Source organism: Corvus cornix, chromosome 8, assembly GCF_000738735.6.
Source record: "Corvus cornix cornix isolate S_Up_H32 chromosome 8, ASM73873v5, whole genome shotgun sequence".
Classification (NCBI taxonomy): domain Eukaryota; kingdom Metazoa; phylum Chordata; class Aves; order Passeriformes; family Corvidae; genus Corvus; species Corvus cornix.
In genome coordinates, this window is record NC_046338.1 from 7626319 (window position 1) to 7652337 (window position 26019).

The window sequence follows — 26019 nt, forward strand, 5'->3', positions numbered from 1 at the left end:
CCCGCCCCGCTTTCCTCTGCCGGCCGCCGCCCTGCGCTCCCGGGGCATCTTCCGGGGGCTGCTCCGGGCCCTGCTGCCGAGCGGGGGCCGCGCTCCGTCTGGCACCCCAGCCCTTCTGTGTGGGCATCCTCCGGCAGCCGGTCCCTGCGCCCCCGCGTTGGTGTTGGCAGCAGCCGTGCCCCTCCGGAGCTCCCATTTTCCTGTGGAAAAGTTGTGGGGGGTGTTTATCCCTGTGCCCCCGTTCCCCCGTTGGTGTTGGCAGCAGCCGTGCCGCTTTAGAGTTCTCATTTTCCTGCGGAAAATGTGTTTTTTAAGAGACACTGATTCTTGGGAAGCTGTATGGTGGGGGGAAAGCACTCTCAGGAAGAATTAAAAAAAAAAACAAAACCAAAACAAATCCCAGGAAAGAGCGGCTTGTTGATGGCAAATGCCGCCCTGTGAGGGGCAGGGTGTGACTCTGGGCAGCTCTGAATACCTGGATGTTACATGGCTGGGAGTGAGACCAGAAAGTGTGAAAGTGGAAAGTTTTGACGTTAATCATGTTACGACTGTACCCTGTGCACTTTGCAAAGTTTTCTGCTTATATCCAAGCTGGGAATGCAGCGAGGAGCTGCATCATTATTCTGAAAACTTTTCAGAAGTAGCTGTGTTAGGCGGTGCCCTGTTACCGTGGAGTTGGTGGCTTCATATGCCCCGTGATCCAGAGCAAGTGGTGCCATATACATAAGAATACTTGCTGCTGAGAGGAAAACGCGAGATGCCATCCACAAAATTCAAGTGCGGATCCTGGAAGCATATACTGGGAAATTGCCCAGGTATTCCTGGTTGCTTAGCTACCCTTTTTCCCAAACTTGAGTGGCTGCTCTGAAGCAGAGCTGTGGATTTCCACACATGGATGGTGAGGGTGTCACCCTGGCGGTGTTGCTCTGCTGTCTCAACAGCTGGTGTTTGTCTCCACAATGCCAAGGCCTGCTTGGTTCCTGGAGCAGAGCAATGTGCTTTCCTTTTCTGTTCCCACTGGCTGTGAGCTATTCCTGTGCCAGGAGTGAGTACAGGGAAAACATTTCCCCTGGGTCATGTTTTCAGTTGTGGGGTATTTTGTTATTTACCCTGCTCTCAAGGTTACAGGTAAGAATGGAAAGAGACTACTCTTACACAAATGTCAGTGCTGGCCTTTCACTTAAGGAATTTTTTCTTTCCTTAGTGTTTGCTCGCTTGATGTATTTTTTGGGCAGCAGTTCTTTCATTTCCCCATTGATCTTTATCAGCTAAAGCACTCTGGTATTTTTGGTAGTAAATTTGTGTGATGGACTCACCAGCCTTCTAATCATCTTAGGGATGGGAGCTACTCTTCCACTTTGAATTTGCATTGATCAGAGTCAGAATTGAAACCTGCATCCCAAATAGGGTCGTGCTTTTGCCTTGGGTGATGTAGGGAAAAATAGTCCAGCTTTCATCCTATATATTTTAGTATGAGCCAGGGTCATTAAAAATGTTAAAAGACATGAATCCCAGTATACAGAGAGGAATGTTTTTGATAGTAACCTCAGCTTGATGACTCCCAGTTTTTGCACATTATTGATGCTGTCCTTTGGCCAGTTCTGTACCACCTTTGATACTGACTCCTCCTCTACTAACTACTCTTATCTAGTTCATCATAAATAATAATTTTTCAAGGCACTATATGATATACTTTACGCAGAAAACAGATTTTCAAGAAAAAGTAAAATTTTGCTTGATTGATCTGTTTTTATTGAACGTGGCCTGCTGGGCTTTTTTTTAGTGATGTTTTCTGCTGTGTCTTTTTTCTTTATTTTTACATATTTAAATATTTCGATCAATGGGGTTATCATTTTTAAGATCTCTCTTTCTGTCTCACATGGTCCTTGTGTTTGTTATTTTTCAGGAGATTCCTCCTTCCCTGTTTTCATTACGTTTCATTTAAGAAAAATTACTTTCTTTCACAACCTGGGCTGAAGATGATTCAGCCTCCCTGTGCCTTCTTGGTCCAGGCCTAGTGCATATTGGGTGACTTTTGTTTCTATCATTTAATTCTTTAAGTTGTCTTCTTCCTCCTGTGATAAATTTTATTAAAACCAAGGCAAAATATTCAGTTGTGTTTGGAACATAGATTTGTTAGCTTTCACATCTTGGCTGATTTATGCTACGTCCATTAATTCTCTCTTTGTTTGCTTTATTTGTGACCAAAGTCTTGTCCAAATTTCTGATCCATTTCCCTGCCCTTTTACAGTGCTCTGCATATTTCTCAACCCTTTTTGAAATCTGTCCAGTTGTGTCAGAAGTTCTGTCCTCTTTGTTTTTCCCTTGCTTTAGGATACAGATGCATTTTGCTCCCTTTGACTTAATGAAATTCCAAGATCTTCTCTGATCTGGGTCCACCAACTCTTTGGTTTGTGTTGCTGGTAGTTTTCTTCATTTCTCTTCTCAAAAGGAAGGTCTTACTTAAAGACTTATTTGTTTTTTAGTTTGGTTTTTCCTGCCATGGACTGTGTGTAATAAGTGCTCTAGAGGGTTGAGATCAGGAAAATTCTGTTCCTTTCCATGGCCTTAATTCAGTGATTTCTTTATGGCTATTTGTGATGTCCCAGCTGTGGGGCTGGTACACATTTTCCATCCTCCTGGGAACTTTCAGCAGAGATGTCCAGGATAACACTGCCCTAGAAATTTCTCATAGTCCTCTGGGTTGCTTGTGAGGTCAGTTAATTGCAGCACTGATATCCGTCTTCCTTAGCTGATCCATAGATAACACTATTACAGTCTTTAAAATAGTCCCTCATCCTGCTGGAGCAGGCTGCAGTCAGATAAGAGCTTCAGTTTGTCTCCCAAGTGTTAAGTGCCTCTGCATATTACAGAAGAGGTGCCGTGAACTGCAGATGTGCATGTGTCATTCATTTTTGGAGCTGCTTTTCAGTTACATGGCCACGTGGATTTGGTGTTCCAGCCCAGGTAATGCATTGTGAAGTTTATCCCCAGGCTAGTAGAGTCACAGCTTTCCACATGTGCTATCTTGGCCCACTGCTCATTTGTAAGAATTCGTTTTCTTTTTACAGGATGGCAAGAAAAAATGGCACCTGTTGTTGGCAGTTTTGCTCATTCCAGTATCTTCAGATCTCTTACTTTTCATCTCAGTAAATAGGCAAGCATTGGTTGCCTTCTCTTAAGGTGAAAGGCACAAAACTCCAGCTAAAAATGATTGTAAATCCTAGAAAAATGTCGAAGACAGAAGTGAGAAGTGAAGCTGGTATGACATGTAGTACGTAGTTTGGGGGATCTTGCCTTGTATGAATGAGATCTGTCTCTCTCACTCCTGTTCACATTTGCAACTGCATGAGTGTCATGCAAGCTGTTTAATGCTTGACAGACTGTTTCAATTGGGTTATCCATTATTCTGGCACTTTTCTTGCAGATTTGAAGCCCTCATTTACATGTAGAGGAAACCCATTTTTTTCTTCTCAGTTACTTATGAGTAGAAGAACTATTTTTTACCTTATACTTCATCTGTAATGATTGATCACACATTGCTTTCTTTTATTTCTTCCACCTGAAGCTGTTTTTCTACTGCTTATGTAGTTTTCTTTTAAAAACAGTTAGGATTTCTCAAGTAAAATGTTCACTTGGGAGTAGGAGACTGTAACCAAATCTCTTATTTTAATTCCCACCACTCTCCTCCTTTGTCTTTCTACCTGGCAATTGAAAGTCTGAACGCTTTCTCCAGAAACCTCATGTTGGAAGAGACAACCTCGTATTTCTAATTCTGAGATAAAAAATGAGCATGAGACCTTAAGTGAAAGGTGTCAATTCTCTGTCAGGGAAATAAAATAAGTCCACGTGGTTCAGAGAAAATAGCAAATAGTTTTGCAATGAGTTGTGTAGATTCTTGCAGTCAGAGCTTTAAAAACAGACCAACTTCTTACTTACAGAATTTAAAAATTGTGCAGAGAAAGTTGAGTGGCAGCCTAGCGAGAGTCGTTCCCTGCCTTGAGTTTAAAGATGGCCAGACTTCTCAGAGAAAGGAAGAAATGTATCTGGTAGAAATGGAACAACAGTTGCTTTTTCTCATTTACAGAAAATTTGCAAATAAACTTGCCCTTTCTGGTGGCTGGACAGAGTATGGATATCTAAGCATGTAAATTGAACAGCTTCATTCAAGTTTGGGTGGGCTTTGTGTGTTGGCATCATGTAGACTTAATTCTACATGAGTCTTCACATAGATGGTTATACCTTGCACGGTCAGTGCATGCCTTTAACTCAATTAACCTGGCCTTGGGTTTCAGTTTTGGTTGAAAACAATGGAGTGTGTTTACTTAAGCAAGAAGAATTTGGTCCCGATCATTTTTAAATGGTGACTTTTTTCCTGGCCAGTCTGTACAAATAGAATTGCTTTAGAGAAGAATTTTTTTCTCTCTAGCCTGTTACATCCTGGCTTTCAGAAATCAACCATTTCAGTCCTGAGTGTTTCATTTTTATCTTGAAAACAGCCATTACTTGTGTACCTAAAGTTCAGTTTGTTTAATGAGTGTGTTACTCCTACAGGTAACTTGTCCTGGAGTGCTGCTGAAAGACAAACAGGAACTTTATCTCAGTGTCTTTGTACTTGGGCAGTACAAAAAAACTCAATGTGTCCCTGCAGTGTTTCCACTCTTCTTTCAAGAGAAACTAGTATTTGAAAAGGTAAGATATGTCAAGGGCTGATACAACCCAAATAAACCCCATCACAAATTCCACAAAAATTGTCTGCAAAACCCATGAGCACAAATAGTCACACTGAGGATGGTGCAGTATTTTAACTCCTGCTTCTCTTTAGCACAAAGGAGGGGTGTGCCTGTGTTATCCATATGGGGACTCAAGAATTATGTGTACTGAAGATTCTAATGTATGATGAGACTTTTTAGGTGTTTGTTGATCCTTTTGTGAACTGTCCTTTCTCAGTGTCTTTTTTCTTGGCTTGGAAGGGACTGAATGTTTTTGTTCTAAAAATTATAGCAAGGTGAAGAACAGAGACTATACAATATAGGAGAGCCACCTTAATTTAGTAGAAAGATAAAGTAGCAGCTCAAGCCTTTTTGGTGACATCCTACTCCCTTCGAGATCCTTTTTTCATGGTTTGTCACCAGAATTCCCAGATTGATACTCTGGCCCTGTAATTTATAGTTGTTTATCACATATTCTGAGTCCCTACTAGCTTCATTATTAGTACCACAGGGATAATGAAACACAGTATCTTACAGATATGATCTGGCTTCTTGACTACCTATGAATAATAATACTTTGCCCTTTCTAGTTCTTTTCCTTTAAGCATTTCCCAGCACTTTGAAAACCAGGCTGAGTAAACTTCAGGGATGCTCTGGTGAAGTGGGTAAGAAACAAGCAGTGATAATTTCACTGCCTACTGAAGAGCAGAAAAGAGCATCATTTTTTAAAGGCAAACATACCACAAACTTCTTAAGAGGAATGTACTGAATGCTGTTTTCAGTGTAATGTAGGGGACCTCCATCCAGTGCAACATCCTCTCATTTTCTTTGCCATCTATTCACACGGGATTCAGGTTAAAAAAAAACCTGAGCAGGAGACTTCCATGAAAAGTCACCTCTGTGAAAATGAAACTTAAAGGATTACTAATAAATTAAAGTGCATTCATCTATCAGAATTGTAGTACATTCAGCAATTTATGTTTTTCTCTTGAAATTTTCTTAGCCATTACTTACCTCTACATCTTTAACTCTTCACAATAAATTATTTTCGTTATTTACATACAGAGAGGGAACTCTATATGGGTAGAAAGTATATTACAGAACTGATAGCTTTCAGGGAATTTGATAATGTTCCAAATTACAATTTTAGTAGCTTCTCTCTTTCCAGTGGGGATAGGACTCCTGACAACCATCTTGGCAAGGAAGACCATTGTTTTTTGGGTTTTTTTTCCCTTCTCCCTCCCCACAGGTCCATATGATTACTTCAACTGTGCTATTATTATTATTATTATTATTATTATTATTTCTTTTTCAGGCATTTGCTAATATAGTTGATCCTGGAGACCTTGTGAAGTTACTGGAATGTAGGTTCTGTTTTTTTTGTATACTATGTTGTATCCATTAATGTCATGCATTTTTGTAAGGATGATTTGGAGGTTTAAATTATGTGATAGTTTTTCTATCAGGGGCCTGTTCTCTGAAAAACTAGTGGGTAACCATTGTCATCTAACAAAATGCCTCTAGAAATGTATGTTAGATGCTTTGGAACAGGAAAAGGGTAAAAAGTCATAAGTGTTTGAAAGTCCAGCTGGTTATCTGATATTGGGTTCCTTTATGTGGTCATTTATTTGATTAATTGTCAAATTATATAAGGATAAACCTCCAATTTTTGTAACAGGATTCTTTTCATTTTTAAGAAAATTATGTCTTGCCACATGTGTATAATGAATTGTAGTGAGAAAACACTGACCTGAACTCAAACTGCAGGAATATGCACCCTCACACAGGGAGTTATCTGTAAAGGGGGCAAAGCTTGCATAATCTTCTTTAAAAGAGGACAAACTTGGCAGCAGATAGAACTTACAAAGTTCTAAGTCAGATTTAGTGTTGTCATTTGTACCCTGCTAATGCCATTGTATTCATGACGATATTTATGCGAGCTGTACTGAATTTTATCTTATTATTGGTGTGGTGGAAATAGTGCAGCAATGTGCAGAGCTGTGAAGCTTAAATCAGTGATCCATTTTTCTTGGGCTTTGACTATGGGAATTTTCATTTTAGTTCTTTTTTAACTCATGAAAAAACTTTTTTCCCTCCTAGTTGACACAGCCACACTTGAACTAATACAGCTCGTTCCTCCAGGTATTGTATCAATCTTTTCATAAATTATGCAGTTTAATAGGTGAATTTCCAGGAGGACATTGCCCGTTACAGCACAATCACTTTTTCCAACATACAGACAACATAGAAAGCCCTTCAACAAACAGTCCTCTGAATATAAAATGTTAATAGATCAAGAGGATCTCATTCTTGAAAGAGAATAATAACCAAATATTTAAATGTATCATGCTCAGACTTAGAAAAGTGATAATATTTAAAAATGGAAAATAAACTGAAATCATCCAGTGCATAATTATTAACTGCATCACAATTCACTTGCAGAGAGGCTGTCTGTGAAATTTCAGAGTGCATAATCTTGTTCTCAGAATGGTACTTTCTTTCTCTTCCATTTTAATGGTGACCATTGGGAAAACTCTTATCCTCACTATAAGTATTACAGGTCTCTTGGGATGTGTGAAGATAATAAATAGCGATTTGTCATACTTCTGTTATTGGTTCGTGTGATTATAAAAATCTATTTTAATGAAATTCAAGTGTTCCCATGAATAATGTAAATCTGCATTTTATTGGAACTAAAGTCAAGTTTTAAAGAGGACTCATTTGGAAACTGTGGTATTAAAAGCACTCTCTGTCACTTGTCCTTAGTACTTTCAAGGAAACTATTGCTTCTCTCAGGTGACTCACCAGACTGTTTACTTGAAGAAATGTAGTGAATGGGGATTTTTTTTTGTGGGAAGATAAAAGATCTTGCATAAGGAATTTATTTTCAGAGCTCAGAGATAGGTGTGATACAGCCCAACATAAGCAAGCAAGATGGCTGCAATAGCACAAGTTACATTTTTTTTGCAATATACATTCAAGGGTTTACCTCTAAAGAAAAACTTATTTTTTTGAAAAGTAGCAAGCCAGGTAATTGAGAAAATCTTGAAATAATTATTTTGATGTTGCATGTGTTTCTTTCTTACTGCTACTATTACTATTCTGTTATATGGAATGATAGTTTTTCATAAGGGATTGGCTGCCATTAAAAAAATAAGTATTTTTCTGTGGCGTGGAAGGGAAAGACTACTGAAAAGTTGTCTAAAGAAAACTTTTTGTGTGTCTGTTATGGAACAGTTAACACAATCTTTTTTAATTTTTTTTCCAGTAACATTTAAACATCGTTTCATAGTAGATTCTGCACATTTCTGCTGCTGATTTAACTTGATGAGGTTATTTCCTAGTGCGATAGGAGTTTTAGAGCCATGCTGTTAATTTGTAAAGAGCAAAATTTATCCTGGTTTCAACATGGCTCTGTGTGGTGTCTGTGCTGTATGGCTTTGTCTATTTTCCAATTAAAGTATGTATTTTCTTTTTAGTGGGAAAAGTTCTAGCTACATATGAAGAAAATACGAGAGATTTCCTGTTCCCTGACCCTAAGCTTACCCATGGGCACCGTGGTTTAGAGCGTGAGATTTTAATGAAGAGGTCCCCGTTTTTCACAGTGAGTGAATGTCTGTGAATTGTATTTATGACACAGTCTGCTTCACTGAAGAAACCCCTTGAACTGCTTCAAATGAAAAGCCGTTACTTCTGACAGATTTTGCCATTTCAAGGTGTTGAATGTACAAATCCACAGTTGAACTTCGGGGAAAGTAGAATCTTTTTTCAAAATGCTTCAAGAAATTATTTAATGTGAAAAAGTTAGTTTCCACTTGGTTTGCAGTGTGGCACCATGACATGTCTCCATTCAGTTTAATCTGTGCTGCAGCTGGTGGTTGAAAGGATGCAGGAGAAGAGGGAGATGTCATATTGACTTCATGGTTCTCAACAGATAAACCATGTAACCCTCCTCCTTGGTCCCTCTCCCTCGCATTTTGGAACAACAGCTAATTGGCAGAATGAGTGCAATGAATTGATGCTCATTTTCTGGAGATAAGGGCTCAAGTACATATTAAATGAAAATTAATTCATTTCACACTGCCCTTTCATAAAGTTTGATTGTCAAATCTTAGCTGTCACCAGAATAACCCAGGGAAGGCACTTTAAGGAGGATAGTAATGATTTGTTTTGGAGTTTGTTTTGTGTGGTCTATTTTAGTTAAGTTTTACTGCTGGACTGGCAGGACATTTGGATAGGGACTCAATTACCCTGTCCATTGTGGTTGGACTAAAAGCACGTAGGAGGGAAATGCTGGTTAAAGTTCATTGGTATCTTTTAGCTGGTGTAATCTTTCCCCTGAAAGGGCAACCTGGAAACTGCCCAGACACTTGCAGTTAGGAGTGCTAATTTGGTATCTAATGCTGTGTTACATTTGAATGAATTAAAGTTGTGATTTTGTGCTACAAAATGTCTGATTCTGTAGCAACTTAAACTGTCCCTGCAAAAACAACCATTGTTTTTTGGCTGTAGTATCTCTTTGATATGGCTCATCCCATACATCGTGGTGTGGCTCAAGAGATGGGGTGCGACTGTTTTGCTTTCATACTGCTCATAGAATAGGTACTTCCCTGGTGTTGAGAAAGAATAGGGAGGTAGTAACAAATGAGGTGGTATTAGCTACATGTTTTTAGACTTTTTTGTGAATAGAATATAGTGAGTGTTTGTAGAAGCAGAGCCACTAGAGTAGTTCGATGTTTTTTGTCAAACTGAGCTCTTTAAAACAAAAATTACATATATTCTAATAAAGAGAAGGTGCCATAACTTGCGAGCTATGAGAAGATGTGGTCAGAGTAATTTGGATGTGTAGCTGATGAGTGATGGCACTGTAGTAGCTTTAAAAAGTTGACTGATGTAAGACATACTTCTATGTCCTTGGGAGCAGCATAAACAAAATCCATCTCTGCCCTGGAACAGGGACTGCAGAGGCCTTTGTTGCTCTGTTCCATCTCCATAGCTGAAAGTACAGTTTAAGAGAGGATTTTGGCATAGTGACTCCCTTTTCAGTGAGTAATACAGAAGCTGTGTTTGATGGCATTGAAGGGAGGCTCCCAAAATTAACTTCTTGTTCCTCTCCTCACTTGCCAAATGGACTAACTGTGAAAGGATTCTTACCTCCAGTAGAAATGCAGTCTCAAGTGCCTCCATCTTCCAGTGTTCCCTGAGCTTTACTGGTGTCTCCTGCTAAGTCTGTCAGCACAAAGCACTGGATGTGAATGCTAAGCAAAAGGAGGCGTTAAACAAGGTCGTGAGAAGCCTCACGTTATTCCTATGCTAGTGAAGCTATGTTCTTCCCACATGAAAAGTTATTTATAGCCAGCTGAGATGTTGAATATTTTTGAATGTGCTTCAGTGGCACTTTGATTCCCAAAAAATTTGTCTTTTATTAAAAAAATAAAGGTAGCAACAGCAAGGTTACGGTTGTGGAGTTCAGATAGGCAGTGACAAGCCGTATCTGATTAACACTGCTAATCTGCCACTTGGAAGGAATCCCAAGTCGAGAGGATCAGAACTCCTCCAGAAATCTGGCACTTGGCTGATAATGTCTCTGGCTAAATGTCTTACGAGGTTTACAAACTCTGTGTGCATACAAGACATGCCTCGAGTTATCTCTCCTGGTCCAGTGTTGCCCAGATGAGGCTCTTGCTGGCTCTTCTGTATTTCTCTGCAACCTTTGCCTTTCAGAATATGTTTATGCCTGGACTGTGGTAGTGATTTCTTACAGATGTTCTTATCTCCATTCCCCACCTTCATGCAGTATTTGCCACATTACTTAAAACAGTTTCTTTTTAGTTATGCTATCTTCTATTAGCATGCCAGTATAAGACCTTCTGTTATATTCATACATGCTTTTTTAAGCTAGAGTTGTACTCATACTCCTTACTGTCAAAAGCACGTATTAGACTTGTATTCTTGTAAACATGAACCACCTTTGTACTTTTTCTATGATCAAATTGCTATTATGTCCCTTCTGTTTAATGATTGGTGCAGGACTGCTCGATGCTGCAGACACCACTAAGCCAGAAGCAGTAGAGATCCCAAAAACTTTCTGGCTGGATTTTCATTTACAGATGTGTTTGGGGCTATATGACAGTCTTCATGTAATTCTGTGTTGAATATCCTTCAGCAATATCTAGTTTGGTACTGCAAAAAACAGAGCAAGTCCTCTGATGGCTTCTGGCCTTTGAGTTGCTTTTGACATGCCTGTGCATTCAATCACACCGCAATGCGGTGATTTTGAATGCCTGTGCATTCGAATGCCATCCTATATTCCCTCTCCGAAGACTATTTCTCTGAAGAAACCATGGTTTGTGTCATTTTTTAGGTATGAGCTCTTCAGAATTTTGTAATCATTTCCAATCTCTGTAAGAGCAGTAGGTGCTCTATTGTTGCATTTTATAGTAGACATACTAATTCTGATGTGTCCTTTTTTAAATTGTTGATAGCACTTGACAATTCATTAGTAGTAAAAACGAGTTAATTAAAGATGATCAGATTTAAAACCTCTTTTATATGCCATAACTTGACTTGATTGAATCCTGGACTCTGTTAATTGCTATGACTGAGCTTTCTTGGCATTTTTGTCTTTACATTTCCATAATCTATCCTGGGGCCAGATCATATTCCCTAATGGGAAATCAGTGTTTAGGCAGGTGGTAGAGAATAGTTTGGTTCATCAATAGACTTCACTCATGAAGTTCCTGCTAATTCTTACAAATGTGGGACAGTCACAAACACGCCCAGCTCCTTTTCATGTCTCAGTGATTTTGTGTGTTCATGTGCACAAATGCCCATGCACTGAGATGCCTCAGGCAGCAAATTCTGTCCATGTTGAAAGAAGAGAGGGTAGAAATTTCTAGGGGCACTTGATTCTCTCTTGAGTTCTGCAGAGCTCTATAAGATGCACATAGATGATTGCCACTTGTTTATAGCATATGTGGCATTTAGTTCTTTTATGCCTTTTTTGATGCTGCTGTTTGGGATATAATGCTTGTGCGTCATAATCCCTGTCCTTTACACCCAGTAAATTTTGACTGCATTGACCAATGCTCAGTGAATTTGAAAGGCAATAGTTTTCTGAGGTGTTACATTCCTAGCCATGGCTGTAGTAAAAGAAGGTGAGTGGAGCAGAAGCTGTTAATGATGTGAAAATGGAGGGACTTGCTGGCCATTACTCCGTGTGTGCTGTGCTCAACCAGGAGGCCCAGCTGGACCCCGCTGATCCAAGTGGGACAAACTAGGGCTGCCCTGTGGGCAGGAGGGGATTGTGAGGGAGTGGAGCGTGGTTATGGAACAAGGGAGACATCCACAGAAATGAGACTATTCTAAAGATGAAGGAATGAAGGGTATTCTTAGTCATACTGTTACAAATGAATAGTTATTTGCGGTGTGATTGACTGATTAAACAAAATGTTTTTACAAAAGAGATGGCACAACTGAGACTGTTCTCAGACAAGTTTACAAAGTTAGCATTAGTGAAACTTCTAGAGCATGACTGAAATTTTTATTTATGCCAAATAGCATGGCATGAAAAATCTTTAAAAGTGCTTTTGACAAAAAAAAAGGTATTAAAATAAAAGTCAGACCTTAATTGTTGTACAAAAGCAGTGTAATCATCTGTAATTGAATTGTCAGAAATGCAAATGTTAGCATCTTGACATTTACCATTGCTGTTCTGTCTTTTCTAATTATCTTTATTAAAGGCTGAAATTAACAAAGGAAATGGCTGAAAATTAGGAATGGTTTGTTACATTAGGTGACATTTACCTCTTTGATACCCTTTATCTTGAGTTGGATGTTCAATTATTGTCTCTCTTCTAGGGAATTGCACCAAAATTGAGATTTTCTACAATCTCCCTTATTTCAGACAGTCTGTTAAGCTCTGGAAGGAGTCACATACAGGTTAGCACAATTTAATTGTTTGCAGTTTAATTTCTAGATTTAATATTGATAGCCTTGCTTCCAATTTTTGCATGTGCTGCTCGCTTCAAACTTTTCTCATTCTTTTGTTGTGGTTAAAGCAGGTATCATGGGTGCTTGACAACTTGATTAAATTTTTAATCAAGTATGAGTAAGGAGTGGGTTTGGTGCATGACAGTAGATGCTGAGAGTTCCTTGAATCTGAAACAATTATCAACTGCTGTGTTCTGTGATCAGCTGAAGTGTCAGTCCCTGGTGTATTTGTACCTGGAAAGATGGCTTCTCACCATTTGTTGCTGACACTTAAAATTAAGGACAGTGAAAACTAGGTGAAGTTAGAGAAGGTACACTATTAAACCAAACCAATTAATTTTAATTGTTTCCATAACTGTATCATTGACAGTAATGGAAATGCAGATTTTTGTTGAAAGGGCTGTCACCTACATTAATCTGGAAATGCTGCTTTGGCTATGAGTACAGTTAAAGGTGAAGTAGCACTCTTCTCTGGTCTCACAGATTGGAATTTTGGTTTGGATTTCTGGCACAAGCTGTCATGTAGAGTTACTCTTATGTCCTCCCTTTTTTGCTGTACTATTGAAAAATGGTGCAGCATCATTAAAATGGAATGGTTGTCAGGAAGGCTTGTGTGCAAAGACACTTAGGTGACTTTGACCTGTTGGTGGCATTGCTAATGACTTCAGTGAGAAACTTCTTCCAAATTTAGCAAATGAAATATATTGAGAGAGAAGAAGAATTAAAAATCAGTGAAAATTGTCATTGTCAGAAAAGTGGCTTCAGTGAAGGTGACTTGAATAAGGGCGATTTGATTTAAAATTTAAACTGCTCCTGAAAGTATCTATGAATGGCATCTCAGATTTGCTTGTGTTACAGTGAAGGTCCAGTTTCACAACTGGTCTAAGCCAGAAGCAGCACCGCCTGCTTCTGATGAAGCTGAGATTAGTCTTAGAGAATTAGGCCTGGCTTTGTGTGGGCCAAGTCCATGCTGTGTCCCACTATCAGCTGCACAAGTGGGAGTTCAGAGGAGTGGTAGGAGTATTCTGTGTGCTGCCAAGTTCAAGTCAAAGCAAAACAAACACACAGCCTCGGCCTCACCCATCCAGTGGCTGGGTATAGAGGGAAAGGCTTAAAGGCAAGCTGGACATTTTATTTCTCCGTTCCTCTGAACCGAAGGAGTACATGCAGCATTCAGATTTAGGGCTAATGTCAACTAGCTCCAGCTTGAATAAGAATTTCTGACAGGAAGAGTATTATTTTTCTCGACTAAACACTACTTCTTGGTTATAACTTTTTAAAGAACTAGTAAATTCACCATGATCCAAGAAAATACAAATTTTCGAGAATGTAGTTGCACTTCTTTTGAAGCTTTAGGCAACTCTAAATGCATATAATTCAAACTATTAAATAAGCTCCTATTTTAATTTATATCTTTTATATTAAAGGGTAAGAATTTTAAAATAAAAGCTTAAACAGATAAAAATATGCTTCAAATCTGTGTATATCTAATTCAGGTAAAGTTTGTATTAAAGCAACTTGTGACAAAATTCAGTTTAATTTTTACTGTCTCCACTAACTGTGTGAGAAAGCTAATTGAGTAAGTATCAGACACTTGACATCTTATGTGTAGTACTGGGTGTTTAACCTTCTTTTGGTTTCAGAGAAAATGGTAAACACGTTGTTTTTTAAATTGCTGTTTGATTTTAGTTTTGTGAGGGCAACTTCAGCTGCCATGGCATCTCTTCCTGTTAAAATTATTAATTCCTTGTTTGCATTATGTTCAGCGATCTTTATCGTACACGCTGTCAAATCAGATGATTTCTCTTCTTCACTTCAGGCTGATACGAATTGGGTGCATCATTCAACCCCAAAAGGAAAGATGCACTCAAAACTACCAAAGAAAAACCCTCCTCCATCTGAGAAGGGCAGGCAGAGCTCGGCAGTGAAGAGCTACGAGCAGCCCACGATTGCCTCCAAGTCGCGCTCCCCGTCCCCGTACACCAAGCGCCGCATGTGCGAGCTCTCCGAGGAGGCCAGGCAGAGACTGGCCCATCTGAACCTCGGGCCTCACGAGTTCAGGAGAGACACTGACAAACCTCCCTTTGTAATCAGACGGGTTTGTATTTGCTCCAAGGCACTTCCAGCTTAAGCTCAGTTCAAATATTGTTCTTTCACTAAATAGCGCTCCAAAAATTCATTCAGCTCTTAGTTTAGATGAATAATTTTTCTCTCCTTAGCAGTCTGTCACAGAGTGATTTAAATGTAAAATTAACTAAAATAAAAGTTCTTTTATCCGCTTTAGTAACAGACAAAGATCAAATTCTATCGTGAATATCGTGGTTAAATTCTCTGAGGCCCCATTTCTTTTCTTCCAGCACACTAGACAGGATAAAAGGTGTATAAATTCAGCTTGGAAGTAATTGATATTAGTATTAAAAATTCCTGAATAAGACTTTAAAGACAGAGTGTCTAGTCACATTATGAACACTTGCACTTCCTCTCTTTCAACTTTTTTTTATGTTGGCATCCTGTGATCTTTGGAACACTTCCTTTGTTCAGAGCTACATCTCAAACACTTTGACTTAGAGTTCATAGCATAAGGACTTTTTGCCATACATGAAAAATGGTCCTGAAATTAGGTACTTACTTACAGAAATTGTGTATAAGTCTTTTAAAATGAAGGGGCTACATTTCCCAGCCATTTGGAGGACCATATACTCATATTCTTTTTCCCCCCTCTTAATTTTTCTTCTTATTGCAACAATCCTCTGTTTTTAGAAAATCACTTTGAATTGTGCTGTGACATTATGATTGGGCTACAATTCTGGGCACTTACGACAACCAGTTAGATAATCTAGTGGTTAAATAGCTTGCTTCTACCTTATCTTTTTGCTTAGTGTTGATACTAATTAATTAATAATATATTTTCAAAGTTTAGAATTCTTTTCCAAGTTTTAGTCTACATATAGCTACCTTTTAGAAATTCAAAATGGCCTTAATAGGTCAATAATCATTCATCAATCAACTGTTTCTCTCAAATATTTTTCTTTTAACTCCTTTTATTCAATTTTTCTGGTTTGTGATCTATAGGTGAAGTTCACAGTTTAATTATAGCATCATTAACACTGATTATTGATTTTCAATGCTTGGTTATGTTTGTACAAAAAAAAGGAAAAAGCTTGTCTCTTAATTCAGCGTATCCTGACTGTCATGGCCTTTCTAGATTGAGAATGCTCCTTTTAGGGCATCTTTGCTACTGAGAACTCTTTTGGCCTGGAGATTTTGTGTGACATGAAGATTAAAATTAGATTATATTAAATGTAACTTTTTAATTAGGAAGAGATTCAGATCTCTCTTGGTGAGATCTGAGCTGTTTAGAACAAGTATGAGACACCAACAATTGTTTAAAACGACTGTAGACATTACAGATGAAGGAGAAACTATCTGTATTTTCTCTTTCTTTCAACATTGGGATATTCAGAGTTTTCTAGACCTTTTTAGCACTGTTTTTGTTTATGCACAGTATTGCTAATAATGTACATGAGCCAAGTGTTATGAAAATAGTCTAAAATAGTACTTAAATAAAATAAAATATTTCAGAAAGTACTAGTTGTGATCTTATGAAGAAAACCAGAAAAAACAGGAATTGATACATCTCATACTGAGCATTTTAACAGTATTTGTGCTTCAGGTTGGACAACCAAGTCCTGGTGCTAAACTTCATACCTGGTGTTCCCCACGAGAAAGCACAGCAGAAGCCTGGACCAAGGCACCCTCTGGTCAGTATTTTCTACTACATATCTCATTCATGCTTTTGATTTCTTCAGTAAGTAGTTTTATTTGGGGCTTTTTATTATTATCTGGTTTTTTATTTATTATGAGAATGTCAGTCTATGATGGAGAACAAGCTGTTAGTTCTTCCTAGGAAAAGGAAGAATACTGAATAAATTACTGCTCCAAAGGGTGCCCTTGAATAGCTCTTTACCTCATGAAGCTTGGAACATAGTTCTACATAATATGAAAATAGGAGGAGAGAATTCCAAAGCCCAGACGAGTGCTCTGTTTCACTCCACTTTTTTTGTTGACTTGGATGGTGGAGCAAATCTGGACCATGGTTTGTAGGTGTGTTGATCAGGCTTGGAGTATTGATTATTTTGAAATTCAAGGACTCTGTTTCTTCACAGATGAATAATGTTTATTTCAGCAGTATTTGTGAGTAGTGGATCAGTGACTTACCATTATTAATGAGCATCCAGGATATGCTCCAATATCTGCTTCAGCAGCCTTTGGTATCAGTAAGTGAGAGTTTAATAAAAAGTGTGGGACCAGAAATTTAGGGAAGTGTCCTCAAACTTAATTTTATTGCATATGTCTGACAATACGAGGATTTTAATGAGTCTCATCAGTATTTGTTTATGTATGCTCTGCCTCATTTTTATTTCATTTCCTCACTAATTATAATTTGCTGTACAGCAAATCATTATGAACATGCTATTTTACATTTGTTCTTTGTCGTTGCACTGGGTGCTGGATTTTAAAGGTTTCACATCCCCTTTGGGAGCAGACTTGCCAATCTGTGATAGCTGGATAATGTAACAGACCAGATCATCTGATAGCATTGCACACTTACAAAAGGAGCTGATGATTTCTGGCCAGTAGTTCGGAGACCAAAACCTACCTCAGTATTAATATCCAGAGGATTCTTTGGTCACCTGCCTGTGTCTTGAGGCTTTACTGTAACTTCTGAAAAGAACAGATTCCTAGGATTAGAAATCTTAATACATAGAGTTTAGTCCTTTTTTCATTTTCCTGGGTCACAGTGTGAGGGCTGTTCAGTACAAACTGGTAGACCAGACCAAGAAGGAAAATTTAATGTCAGTCCCTCAGGGATGCATATTGACACTGTGAAAAATCCTAAACCAGTACAGCCCTAAGATGTTTGTTTCCCTGGACTTCTTGTCTGTGGGTCAGTGAGTGGTGAGGGAAGGGATGCAGAGGTGATAGGAGGAGGGAGAGATGGCTGTAGGGAAATGATGGTTGTTCAGAGAGGATTAGTAAGGTAGAGCAATGTACGTGGGAATTTTTGGGAATGGCAGAGCTTGTTTTGATACTGATTTAAGCAATGAATAGTGTAACAAAATGTGCCACTTCTGTCTGTGCAGAAGAGGGTGCCCACACTGATTCATTATTTCAAGCATTGTATTCTATTCAATGTGAGGTCATGGCTTTCAGCTAAAGAAGGTGATTTCCTGAAATATTCTGAGGAGATAATGTATAATAATAATAAATTGCTTTAGTTTTGTTTGTGAAGAGAGATAGGATGTTTTGTAAAAGATTTAATAGAATTTAGGAAATGCAAATGTCTTTTTTTGATTTCTTCTGTCATGGACCTTTTTTCTTTCTCCAGATGCTTCTCCTCTTGCCAGCTACAGACCCAAGAAAGCTGAAGTGAGTACTTCAAAGTGTTATTGCTTACACACTGGTTTTTAGGAAGACAGTCCTTTTTGGATTGTCTTGCATAGGTATTTTTGAAACTTTATCTACAGTAGTATCAAAAGCAAGAAAAAGGACATTTTAAATCTGATCTAGCCTAGTTAAGGCCTGCTGGCAGGTTATCTACAAACAGTAAAAGGAAACTTAGTACTTTGTAAAGTTGGCTGCAAGTACAAAACTTGCTTTTCCTTGGCATTAAGGCTTGCAGCAAGGCCATAGAGGAGCCTTTAAAGGCAGCTTGCATTTGCCTTACCAGTTATTCTGAGAGCATCCTTCATTCTGTAATTGTGTGCAAAGGTAGCACTGGTACAACTGGCAAGCCACTGCTGTGGTATTTCACGTCCTTTCTTTTTCAGATTTTAGGTTCTTTGTGTATTGAAAGAATCTGAAGATTAATGTCTGGGTTCTTCTGGGTTTTATTCTTTACATCCTCATTTAGTTGTTTTCTGCCAGCATTCGTGAAGTACTGTAAAAATTGTGGGTTTAGGCATTTAATTATGTGTGCCCTCTCCAATTTCCTAATGGCTGGGAGAACTGATGATAAGTGGGAGGTGGAAAGAAAGGGAATTTTAAGTATGAACTTTGTTCTATATGTTAAGCACACTTTCATCAGACTCCAAACTTTTATTGGCAAGGACTGTAGTTCTGTGTACCACGTGAATTTATTACATTGTGCCACCTCTGGATTGTTCCATGGGTTGTTTAGACTCCCAGGCATTATTCTGAATCTGTGAGATTCCTGACTAAGCCTTTAAGTTGTGCACTGAGAAAAGTTGATAAAAGGGCTGTTAGAGTTTCACGTAAGATGGTGTGTTAGTTACCAACAGATTCCTCTGAGACTTGTTGATTTATTTTAGACCATGGATTTTTGTATGAAATAAGGGTCCTTGTTCTTTCCCCAGCAGACAGATATTCCTGAATGAATGTACAACCTTAAACCTTTCGGTTTGAGAAATAAAAACATGAAAATTGTACATCTTGATATTCATAATAAATTTTAGTTTGGTGGGGTATTTTTCAGGCCAAATCTACCCGTGGAAAAGGCTTGGGCAGTTCTGCTGTTTCCAAGGAGGATGTGAGCTCAGATCCACCCAACAGAGAGTCCCATTCTGCTGCTTCATTGGAGCATCCAGCACCTCCAGCAGTTCAGGAGCCTTCTCTGACTTCTGTGCTGAATCGATCTTCTCTGAGGGAAAGGTAATGCCCTGGTCTTGTTCATGGCACTGTGGAATTAGGAACGTGAGCAGATGATAACAGTGCCTGCATGACTGTAGTTTGCATGTTTGGAGGTGTGAGGGCTGAAAAGACTGAAAAATCTTCCTGCAAGAGCTGTGTTGTTGTTTGACTTTTCTGTTTGCTGTGTTTGCCATCACCTCTCTGCTTGATGATTGCAATCCTAATAACATGGCAATGAAAATCTCTGAAATGATGACACCCCAGATTTTAGGCTGCCAATGTCCATCTGAAACAGAATAAATAAATCATCACTTAAATGAATCACCACTGTTTCAGAGGTGATTGGAATCTCAGGGATATAAATACATGTCAAGTAAGCTTTACAGTAGGTACTGGGAAACCTTTTTTCCTTCTGACTTCAGACTGGTGTTTTTGAGCACATACTTGTGGCTGTGCTGTACTCAGATGTGTGACTGACATGCTTGGGCTAGCTTTAATCTACTCAGTGTGTTTTTTTCCAATCTTTTCACTTTGTTGACATCCCAAGATTTTGGTTTTGATTTTTTGAGCTGAAGCATGGACCTCTGCAGCAATTGTGTGTATATTAATTGCTATTTTTCAATTATTTTTCTTAGTTATCTCCACTGACCCCAGTAGGACTGGGTAGGGAACAGTTTCAAATATCCCTTAATTCAGTGGATTTCAGTCCCTGAATTAATATTTTGAGCAACCTTCAGTGTCTTTTGGGGGTGGGATGGAAGAAATGTCAAAAAGCAAGGGATGGTTTCATGCTTAAGCCCTCCAGTCCTTCGAGGAGAGTATTCCCTGCTTCCTGCTGAATAGAACGTGTTCTTGTGCTTCTCTTGTACATTCAGGTAGTAAGTTACTGGTTGGCTTTCTGGGAACAGGAAGACTGTATGCAAAGCTAGGCCTGAGTAAGCCAATACATAAAATAACTGGGAGAAACAAAGGATTAAACTGATGACCCATCCTGAATGCTGAAGATACGTTTTGGTGACCAGTTCACACTCTGTTACCATTGGCACCAAGTTAGTCCATGCTTGCAGGTTGCATTTCACAGCCTACACACAGCCTAATGCTTGTTTCCAAAATAGAAAAACTGTCTCCGTTTTTTTCTTTAAAAAGAAAAATGACAGATGGCAGGTGGGGACTGAATTTTTAATACTCAGAAAGTTCAAGTTGTTGTTTTAACATCTTCCTCTGCTTGAAAACTTGTTTGTTAGTTGTTCTGTGTAATAGTGTGTCTTGAGAAGTGTTACACAGAGATTAGGATGTATCTGGGGTTTGAAGGAGGTTTCTTTGTAATCTTGTCTGCCTCCCCACTCTCCTGTGACAATGGTTGTGCATTAGTTACCCATATCTGGGGAAGAGATATTGTCATGGTAACTTTTTTATCCTTCTTTCAGCTGGACTCCTTTTGGAGGGGTTGGGGCTACATTATATACACATTTTATTTAAAGCTGATGGGGGTGCTTTCTATTGATAGCAGGAAGGTCTTTATGTTGTGAGCTGCTGTTACATGCATGGTAATTCAGTCGTCTGCCAGTTAATCTTGAACTTGTCTGAATGTTCTTGCTTTTTCTCTTATGAGCCTCTCTCCAGAAGAGATTTCTGATCTTGTGAAATGATGTTTTTTCTTCTTATTAAAGCAAATGTTCTCAGCTCTTCAGAGCTGTAACATCTCTTTATGTAAAATATGTAACCATTTACTTCTGTCATTGGAAAAGAAATTCAAAATGAGAAATAAAGGGCATAGTCTAAAAAAAATTGATCTCTGTTTCATGCTGCTGAGATAACAATGGTTTTAGCTGATTGTGTACTCAGAGTTATACTTGGAATGACAAACATGGTTTAGAGGTCAATGTTTGGAAATGCATGCAAACGCTGCTGTTCAGATCATAGAAATACAGAGGAAATCAGTGCACTGAAAGTATAGCAGTGTTAGTGTAATTGCAAGAATATGGAGTCTTATCTCACAGCATTTGGTGTTTATTTCCTCAATTTTATTTTGAAGTACAAAGACAAATTGCTTAGCATATCCAGGCTACTATTTTTAATGCTAGTCAACTCACAGTCAATACAAAACTTGACTCCCCACCTCGACCTTTAGTTCCCTCTTTTCCCTTTCCTTTTTTTTAAAGTAGTGTGAAGTGACTGTCTGCCTTCTTGGGAGTACTTCCCAGAGCCCTGCTGTGTACTTGTTAAGCCACTGCAATACTTTTCAGTGAGACAGAAATTGGGGTCTTGTGCAAGGTCCTCTGAGCCCTTTTGTATCCTTCCTGGCAGTTTTCAGTCCCTTTCTTTGAGCCTGATAGAGACACCACAAATCAATCCTCTTCCCCTTTCCTCTGGGATTTCAGTCAGAAGCAGAACTGTAAATAGATTTACTATTGAACACGACAGCCAAGTTTTGAATATTGATTTTTCATACTTTCTTTTTACATTTTCATTATGCACATCGTGTAAGGAAAGCATTTGCTGATGCTGGAAGCTGACACTCAACGGAGTGATGTGGCCATACAACCCTCCAGAGGTCCCTCTCATCCCTCACTATTCGTGATTCTGTGAGGTTTGACTGGAGCTCCTGTGCAGGCCAGTGGCACATACAGACCCTTGAGTTCCTGCCCATGGTGTGTGTCCCACAGTGTGCCAAGGCAGTTGTTTGGTTGGTTGTGCAGAGATCAGTGGCCTTTTGTGCAGGGAGCATCCTGGATGCTTTGGGAAAGAGTATTCACACTCTGTTCTTTCAGTGCTGCTTCAGGAAAGCAAAATTGGAGTCCAGACCTTGCTTTCATGGTGCATAGACATCCTCATGCACTCCTAGAAGATGGTGTTTTTCTTGGGGACTTACAAGCTAAGCCTTCCTTGCAGCACTGAAACCTGCAGCAAAGTACTTGTCAGAAAGAAAAGGAGAAATAGTGATATGGATTCCATAAGGTCAAGAAGTCCTTTGAACAGAGCTGTGTGCTGGCACAAGAAAAATCCTTTCCTCAAGAGACTACAACAATCATGGGAGTATTTGACTGTTTCTGTTATGTGAGAGGCAGAGCTACTTCTCGTGCATTTGTGATCAAAGGATTCTTTTTCCTACTCTGGAAATAGCATGCTTCTGCTTTTGTTTCCAGATTGAAGTGCAGTTCGATGCCTTTTTTCATGTTCTCCTGGTTATGCTGCTGATAGATGGTCTTACCTGCCATAAAATTTAACAAAAACCTAAGTTCTCTTTGAAGTGAGGCAGAGGTTAAGAGTCTGGATCAGATGCCCTTCTGTAATACTCCTCTGTTGTTTTACTACCATCTTTTTATATTCTCTTTTTCCAAGTGCTAGGGAAATAACAGCATGAAGTTAGATATTGGTAATGATAGATATAATGATAGTTACTAATATATATTAATGAAATACTGGAGCCTATGTGAAGTCCTTGAAAACACCAGTTACCCAGAATTTTTGGTTTCACTGATCTTGAAAACTGTCATCCCAGGATCTTGGGGGTTATTTTTATTGCACAGCAGAACACAGAAGTAGGTGGTTCACCTGGTGCTTTAGAGACTGGCTTGCATCCTGAGACAGGGTTTGCTTCTGTGAGAGGGTATGTTTTATATTTTGAGAACTTCTATTACAAAGTAGTACACTGAAAAATACTGCAGACTTCTTAGGAAAAAAGCTTGCTCTCAGGAGAGGCTGCACCTAGGTTTCTTGTCTATTTCTAACCATTTAAAAGTCATTATTTCTGAGTTTTGGAATTTACTTTGGTAGGAAGGTTTTGGGTTTACCACTCTCACCTCTTGGGAAAGTTGACTTATTTTGTATCCTTTAAATATTAACTTCTGGAATCAGCACTTGAAAATCAGTTATTTCATACTACATTCTGCAAAAGTGAGCAATACCTAAGCCTTGTTTCATATTTTTGACCAACATCTGTACCATTTGTCATCTTCATTGGTTGATTTTGCTGCAGCAGTAAGTAAATTTGAAATTGATTGCTGTCAGAGCCATTTTGTGTATAAATTAATAAATTCAAAGAAGATAGAAGGTAATGGAAAAGCTTCCAAAGAGCATAAGGAGGTGCAGCCAATTTGTGACATGCTAATGATTTAGTACCACAATGACTTCGACCTTTTGGGAGCAACTGCTCAGCTGGAGTATTGACTTTCATTGAAATTTCGGAAGCTGTCTGCCATTAAGTTTCACTTTTCACATGATGTATATTGCCACAGTTTTAAGGGCTGGTTATGAAAAGGAGGGGAGAAAAAAGCATTTACTAATTTAAGAACTCAGCACTGAATGTGTCACAAGTGCTTCAAGGCCCCACTGTAAACAGGGCTTTTGGAAGTAAGAGAAGCTACATAGAAAACATGAGAAATTTTACCTTTTTTTCATTTCCTGCTGAAGAGGGAGAGCAAGTTGGTACACAGCTAAGCTGTCAGCTTCTGCTTCCAAATATTTAGGCTTCTGTGTGTTGATTTAAGGCCCTGTCTGTGTGTAGTTGTTTCTGCTTCGTAGTAGTATCGTGCCACTGTGAAAGCAGCCACCCTCCTCCACTTCCAGCATTGTGAGAATGTAGGGGGTTTGTGTTGGTATAACTTCATTACAATTCAGGCTGCTATGTACAAACAGAGCCTCTAAAACACTTCAGAGCTGCATCACAGCCATCGGTCACTCTAAGAAAAAGCAAACCAAAACTGTGTCCTTGATTAAATAGACCAGGAAAACCCTGAAGTGTAGCCCAGCTTTTCTATTGTGCCTCCTTACAGACCAGTATGCGCTGCAAGCGCAGTCTGTCCTACTGAATTACCACTTCATGTCCTTTTAAATGAGAATAAAGCAGCTTCCTTCCCTGCCATGAATGCTGAATAAATACCTGCCTAGATATAAAATATGTGAGGTGGGTTTTTTTATTTCAGAGTTAAATATTTTTGATTTTGTTGAGACTCTCTCCTCTTCCACGTGTGAGTTCTGGCAGGCTGTGGTTTTTTCAGGTTATACTCAGCTTTAAGTGTTCTTACTCCCTCTTCCCCCCAATTATTATAGTAGCGTTCTCTGCAGTTGTGAATCTGGTACTACAGGGCTTCATTGATTTCTCTCCTCTGATAGTTTGTCCTTGTATGTGGTTTTGCTCAGCATGAGGTCTGTGTCTTTGAAGCTGATGAATTCTGGTGGAGGCCACATGCATGGAATTGTTCCCAAGGCAGGGAGGTGCCATTCTGGGGGAAGGGGTCACGAGAGCCACTGCAACTATTGTGCACAAGGCTCTGGCATTAATGCTGCTGATTTGAACTGTATTAATATCTCCTGCTCCAATGTGATATTAATGTTTTTGCTATGTGCAAGTGGATGATTGGATTGTCTGACATTTAAAAATTCCTATTTATTACAGCTCTCAAGTTTGCAAGCTGCTGTTTGAGTAGAGTACATGGGTAGATGTATCCTGTTTGCATTTCTAATGGAGTATTTCATCCTAGTGGATAAAATTATACATGAAAATAATCTTTAGCACAAAATCTACAGTCTGTTTGGCTTCTTTTTTTTTTTTTCACCAAGGTAGATGTTGTCTGTATGACCTTAAAAAAAGTCCTTATCTCATAAAAGAAAATAAATGCCTTTTAGTCACATTACAAGGGAAAATGGTTCTGTTTCCTTGATCAGACTCAACACAACATCTTTGAAATTAATCTTGAAAAGTTCTCTGATTGATCTGGCTTTTTCTAGGTCACTGAGCTATATTTCCAAAGTGTTTATACAATCTATTGGAATCAATAAACAATTTAAACTGATGTAACTGCAGCATGTTTGCAAGTCACAGGGAAAATTGAAAGTATGACAAAGAATACAGCTGTAGGAGTTTATTTCGTTTATCAGGACAAACAGTCATTGAAATGAAATGACTTTCCTTTGAACACTGCAATATGATAGAGACACCTTAATCACATAAATAAGTAGCTGGTCATTTTAAAGAGTTGTTATTGGTGATTTCGGGCAAATGGAATCCCTTTATTTATACTCCAAGAAGCTATGCTATAAAGCCTGTTTTATAAAGTGTTTCCAATTGGAGAGTTAGGATATCATAAAAAGGTTTCATTTCAGATTATAGTTGTTACATTTCAGGCATGATTTTATTTTAGTTTGTGTTTCAGGCATGATTTTATTTTAGTTTGCGTTTCAGTTGGTAAATATTAACATTATTCTTTAAACGTTGGTTAGACTCTATAGTTGTTGCTAAAATTAGACAATAAAAATACTAGAAGAGCTAATTAAAAAGAAGCTGATACCATTTTTAATCACACTTAAGGTTTTTTTTTTGGGTTTTTTTTCTGGTAAATAAAGTTTGGGGCCTGTGTGAGTGGCTAACATTTGTTATACCACAGCGCACACTAGTGGATTGATCCATAAAATCACCTGGAGAAAGAATTTAATAGTTCTCGAATTAAGTACTTAAATCTTCTTCTTGCAGACATAGCCATGTATTTTCTAACTGAGTACAACAGCAAGCTGGGTTTTCTTTTTTTTCCCAAAAGTAAATACATTTATCTCCAAGGATATTTGTAAATTTACGATTAATAACAATGATCTGAAATCTTACATACGAATTTCATAAAATTTATTTCCCAAAGGCAATCTATTCCAGCTTCTCAGAGCAAGCAAC

At 38.6% G+C, this 26019-nt stretch overlaps 1 protein-coding gene across 4 annotated transcripts in view; it reads left to right on the top strand.

Moving 5' to 3' along the window:
• Positions 1-26019, top strand: part of SPATA6 (spermatogenesis associated 6) — a 41999-nt gene that overhangs the window by 243 nt on the left and 15737 nt on the right. For all 4 annotated transcript variants that reach the window (XM_039556191.1, XM_039556192.1, XM_039556193.1 and 1 more), the window contains exons 2-10: positions 4555-4692; positions 6028-6076; positions 6813-6854; positions 8192-8316; positions 12573-12653; positions 14524-14802; positions 16378-16465; positions 18094-18134; positions 19201-19376. In XM_039556191.1, coding sequence (XP_039412125.1) covers positions 4555-4692; positions 6028-6076; positions 6813-6854; positions 8192-8316; positions 12573-12653; positions 14524-14802; positions 16378-16465; positions 18094-18134; positions 19201-19376 — 1019 coding nt within the window. The remainder of the gene's footprint in view (positions 1-4554; positions 4693-6027; positions 6077-6812; positions 6855-8191; positions 8317-12572; positions 12654-14523; positions 14803-16377; positions 16466-18093; positions 18135-19200; positions 19377-26019) is intronic.